This window comes from Pteropus alecto, unplaced genomic scaffold, assembly GCF_000325575.1.
Source record: "Pteropus alecto unplaced genomic scaffold, ASM32557v1 scaffold12, whole genome shotgun sequence".
NCBI classification, from domain to species: domain Eukaryota; kingdom Metazoa; phylum Chordata; class Mammalia; order Chiroptera; family Pteropodidae; genus Pteropus; species Pteropus alecto.
The window spans coordinates 3,413,681-3,419,355 of record NW_006432669.1 but is presented as its reverse complement, the minus strand read 5'-3'; the positions used below and the strand labels follow the sequence as shown (position 1 = coordinate 3,419,355).

At 43.5% G+C, this 5,675-nt stretch overlaps 1 protein-coding gene across 1 annotated transcript in view; it reads right to left on the bottom strand.

The window, feature by feature from the left end:
• Positions 1–4,480: 4,480 nt before the first annotated feature.
• Positions 4,481–5,675, bottom strand: part of LOC102892415 (lysine-specific demethylase 4D) — a 14,188-nt gene continuing 12,993 nt past the window's right edge. The window contains exon 6 of the mRNA XM_015585965.1: positions 4,481–5,664. Within this exon, the coding sequence (XP_015441451.1) occupies positions 4,481–5,664 (1,184 nt within the window). The remainder of the gene's footprint in view (positions 5,665–5,675) is intronic.

Sequence of the window (5,675 nt, the reverse complement as noted above, 5' to 3'; positions counted from 1 at the left end):
CGTCAGCTTAGTTCTTATTTTTTCTTCTATGCATTTTATTGTTTCAGGTCTTATATTCAGGTCCTTAATCCATTTTGAGTTAATTTTGGTATGTGGTGATAGACAACATTCTAGTTTCATTCTTTTGCCGGTGGCTTTCTAGTTTTCCCAGCACCATTTATTAAAGAGGCTTTCCTTTCTCCACTGTATTTTTTTGCTTCTTTTGTTGAAAATTATTTGTCCATATAAATATGGATTTACTTCTGAACTCTTGATTCTGTTCTCGCTGGTCCGTGTGTCTGTTTTTCTGACAATACCATGCCATTTTGATTATTGTCACTTTGAGATATAATCTGAAGTCGGGCAGAGTGATGCCTCCAGCCTCGTTCTTTTTCCTCAGATGGCTTTGGCAATTCGGGGTCTTTTGTGCTTCCATACAAATCTGATGATTTTTTTTGTTCTATTTCTTTAAAAAATGCCGATGGGATTTTGATGGGGATTGCATTAAATCTGTATAATGCTTTAGGTAATATGGTCATTTTAACTATGTTGATTCTTCTAATTCAAGAACACGGAATCTTTCCATTTCTTTGTATCTTCTTCAATTTCTTTTAATAGAGTTTTGTAGTTTTCATTATATAGGTCCTTCACATGTCTTTCTATATTTCTTTTTTTTTTTTTTTATGCCTACAGCACCTGGTATTCCTAGGTGGTCTCCCATCCAAGTACTAACCAGGCCCAACCCTGCCGTTAGCTTCCTAAATCAGATGAGATCGGGCACATAAGGATAGCATGAACGTAATATATTTCTTAACATAGAAATTTATGACTTAGATTTTCTAACTCTTCTGAAATAAGTTTTAGTTAATTTTTCCTAGAAAAGTATTCATATTATCTGAACTTTTGTTGGTTTATTAGTTATATTATGGTTTTTTTTAATTCATTTATCTCTGTGTATAACTTTATTAATTCCTTCTTGCTGCTTTTTTTAGTTTGCTTTTTTTTTCTAATTTTGTGAGATAGAAGCTTAATCCAGTTAATTTCATTCTTTCAATTTTATTGATAAAAACATGCATGAGGCTGTAAAATTTCCTTCAGTACTATTTTAACTAAATCTCACATATTCCTATGTATATCTTGTTCATTTTTAAACCTAAAAGCACTTCAGTAATGTTTATTGTGTCCCAGGTATCCATCCTAGTGCTTTACAAATATTCATTTATAGAACTATCATATCAATCATATGAGATAGGTGCTATTACTAAGTAATTTGCCAAGGTCACACAAACTGGTAAGAGTGAATCAGGAATCCAAAGCCAGGCAGTCTGGCTACAGAGTTCATAGAGTTAACAAATATTTTGTTTCTTTGTTTCCTGTGTTCCTCTAATCTACAAGTCATTCAACTGAGAATTTTTAACTTTCCAGAAAGAAGCTCTCTCTATTTTCTGATTTTTAAAATTAATGTCTAGTTTTATTGTATGAAAATTAGAAGTCTGATTTTTTTTTCTGCTTTGGAATTTATTGATGTATTCCTTTCACCTTAATATAGTGTCAATTTTGTAATTGATCTATTGGCATTTGACAAAAGAGAGTATTCTATTACCTGGTACATAAATTCTACCTTATTGTTAACATTGTTCAAGTTTTCTGTATCCTTAAGCTTATCTATTTTATCTGTCTTGCAATAAGTGAGGTAAAAGGGAGTGCTGAACACCCAATTCCAATGTACCAATACCAACAGTGCTCAGGACCCCAGGAGGCTGTCCTACAATTAAACTCAATTCTGATACTATCAAACTGTAGACAGCATCAGATCCCCCAGGTTAAGGGCTCAGTGCTGCAAGACCACCCTCAGCCCTTCTGATGCCAGTCACAAGCCCACGTACTTCTGACTGACAGGCTATATATCAGAGTTTCCCATAGCCTCTCCATGGATTTTATTAATATGCTAGAATGTCTCACAGAACTCAGAAAACATTTTACTTACTGGATTATCAATTTGTTATAAAAGGCTCAGGAACAGCCAGATCGAAGAGATGGATGGGGCAACGTATGGGGAAAAGGAACTTCTACGTCCTCTCCAGAATCGCCAACTCTCCCAACACCTCCATATGTTCACCAATGCAGAAGGTCCCCGAACCTTATCTTTTTGACTCTTTACGGAGGTTTTATCTTTACTGATTAAATCATCGCCACTTGGTGATTGATTTAACCTCCAGCCCCTTTCCTCTCTCAGGGGATGAGGCTAGGGGGTGGAGGGCGGGACTTAAAGTTTCAACCCTCTAATCACATTGTTAGTTTCTCTGGTGACTAACCCTCACCCTTAGGTGACTAGGGGCATTCCAAAGGTAATCTCATTAACACAACAAAAGACACCATGATTGCTCTCATCATTTGGGAAATTCCAAGGGTTTTAAGAGCTTTATGCCAGAAACAGGTGCTAAGACCAAATATGTATTTCGTATTATAAATCATAATATCACATAAAAACATCCTATTTTTAATGTGTTGCTTTTGTTTTATTTCTTATAATTTATACTTTATCAAAGTTGAATGGATATTTGCGACCGCCATATTTTCAAGGTGAAATTTAGTCTTTAGCATTATAAAGAGCCCTTCGGTGTAACTTCCAGCCTCAATTCTAATTTGTTTGATATTTAGAGCAATACTCCTGCTTTCTGTTTGTCTTTTTCTTAATAGAGTTTTTGCCTGTTCTTTACTTTCAACTTTTCTGAATCACTTTGTTTTAGATTGTTAAAAGATAAACTGAGGCATATTAAAAATTTTAAGGATTTATTTGAACAAAAATTGATTTCAATTGGGCAGCATCCAGTCTAGCAGATAGAAGGAGCTCTAAGGAGCTGTACAAAATTAAAGTCTTTTACAGGAAAAAGGGAGCGGTAACAAGGAAGTTAAACTAGGTAAAAAAAAAAAGCGAGTTAGATAATGTAAGGTTTTTTTCCTTTAGGAAAACAGGTGATTCCTGATTGACTGGTTCAAGATTCCATTTCTGGAAGAATGGAAACTGTATTTAAGTCTTGGTTTGGTGATGTGAGGCTTAGCATAAGTGACTCCATTTTGGACCTGTTGTCTAGTTTTTAATAAAATATACTTCTTTTATATAATTCTGATTTTAAAAACATATTTTAAAGATTTACCTTTTTTGTTTTGCAGATACACACTAGGGATAATAACTTTAATAAACATTAATAAAAATTACAAACATCCCTGAGGCAGATCTGGATGACAGATTCATTGGGCAATATGTCTAGTTTCAGCATGAACAGTGGCCTGCGTGTTGGCCTGGGAGGTAGGGTATGTTAGAATTGTGGGATTATGAGAAGCTCCTGGGGCCCACTTGTGGCTGTAGCAATGTCCAGTGGAAGCCAGGGGTCCAGAGGCCTAGGTGCTACTTGGGGATGAAGGGGCTGAGCCAGATTCTCAGCATCATCCAATGTCACCCCAAATTATTGTGGGGGTCAGAGGATGTTAAACCAAAAATCCTTAACTTCCAGGGCTAAAAGTCTTTTCATAAGTAAGGTTTTATTGAGCCAAGATGCTAGACACAAGGAAGATCAGTCTTGGGGCATAAACCACGAGCAGCATGGCTAGATAGAAAAGACAACATAACGTGTCTGTTGTCCCAGAATTTTGCAAGCATTTTTATACACAAGTAGGAGGTAGTCTGAAAGAAATTTACATTAACTATAGGCAAAGGGGTGGGAGAAGATGAAGCTGGGTCAGCTCTAGGATAGGTGCAGAGTCTGCTCCCGTAAATTGGCAGTGGGTAGCAGTGCGGAAAGCCCACATGTAAACAACAAGCAGAGGTTCCTGGAGTTAGATGATACCTACCTAAAATAATCTACAGAAATAGGCACATTGAAATTAACCTGAAGTTCCAACAGATATCCACAGGAATGTGAGAAGTCTTTTTTAGCTGGCAAGCAGCCATTAACAGACTAACAGTTTTGTCTCTCTCACTCTACTGCTTCTGTACTTTAATTTAGGGCATCTCAGAATTTTCTCCTTATCAAGGCATCCCACTGAAGGGGAGGTATCCTGAAGGTGCCATCAAAGCAAGCAGTGTCCACGGCTTCTAGGGCAAGACAGAGGCCAAAGGCCTATCAATATTCAGGAGCCAGCTGAGAATCTCTGAGAGGTAGTGTAGCATTCTATCGCAGCTGTCTGGGTGGGGAGGTCCACTTCAGTGGCAACTAGGAGCTCTGTTTGTCTTAATAGTAGAAATATCTGGCGGCTTAGGAAATGTGTCATTTCTGGGAGATACAGCACCTTGACTGGGGACCGGCCCAGCACAGACTGTTGCTTGGCTGGGAGCTTCTGGGGTTCCCAGTGTTGAGGGTCAGATATAGTCATATTTGGCAAAATCTTCAATAGCCATGGGCTCAAAGGCTGAAGACCATCCACTGGTTGTGAACTTGTTCCAGGACCCAAGAGATGCAGCTGCCTCTGGCTTTAGCCCTAGACGATCACAGTCAGGGACCTAAGAGATTTTGGCAACTGCACTGGGCGCCAGGACCATAGAGGCATAAGGGTGATCCATCCTTACGAGCTCAGCGAGGTTCACAGGGGCCTTGCAGTCTCCAACAGCGTCCCTGGAGAACCATGTCAGAGTCCCAGTGACAATGGGAGGAGTTAGTGGGACATCGTCAAGGAAATTGGCTGTAATACTGTCCAGAGATAGCAGGCACTGGCCAGGGTGCATCGGTTCATCGGGATCTAATGGGGGCCCCAGGAATTGAAGATCAGGGGCACAACAACACCCAGAAGCCTTTGCAGGATGCAGGGGTCCAGGGTTCAGCGGTGCAGGGCTGTCCTTCCAGCGTTTAGCAGCAGGCAGAGGCTGGATCTTGCGGTCCGGAGCTGTGCGCGCTGTACCCCCTGAGAGGCGCCTCTTAGCCCGGGCCTGGACAACAGACTCTTGACTGCCTCTTTCCCGAGGACGACGACCACGACCACGACCACGTCTGCCAGTTGCCTGGAGATCTGCTGCAGACCGCCCCGAGGTTGGCGGCCGGGATGGGTCGGGCAACAGAGAGCTGTGGGCCTCAGCAGCCCTGGACTGGGAGGCAGAGGCAGAAACCCGGGCCGACTGGGGACGCGGGGACTCCTGGCGCACCCGGGTGCAGCCGCGGGGTCCACTGCCAGCGGCCACCGGCCGAGCGGTGCGCGGGGCCCGGCGAGGCGGGAGGTGCCTCAGGCCCAGCGCGGCTCTCCCGGGCGCACGTCCTTCCCTCCAGGCGCTCAGCTCCCGGCTGCCCAGCGCCGTGGGCTCCACGTGGTCCACGACGGCCCGGTCCTGCCAGCGTTTCCACAGCTCGTAGCGCTCGGGCTGCAGGATGCGCACGAAGGCGTCCATGGAGAAGCTGACCCTGGCCTCCCCGCAGCTGCACTGAGAGGCCACTTTGCCATAGTCGATCCACCGCGGGGTGGCGAAATTGATGGCCTCCGCGCAGTTGAAGCCGTGGTTGAAGCCAGCGTGGTAGCCGTAGGGAAACGTCACCATGAACTCGCCAGCCTCCTGAGTCATCCGACTGAAGGGGATCCCGTTCTCCTTGAGGACAGTGGGCGAGATGAGAGCCACCTTGTGCCGCAGGAAGGCCTCGCAGCCCCGCGAACTGCCCGGGAAAAGCTCCTTGGCCAGGTGTTCCAGGCGCTGGCCGTGTTCTGGGGGCCCC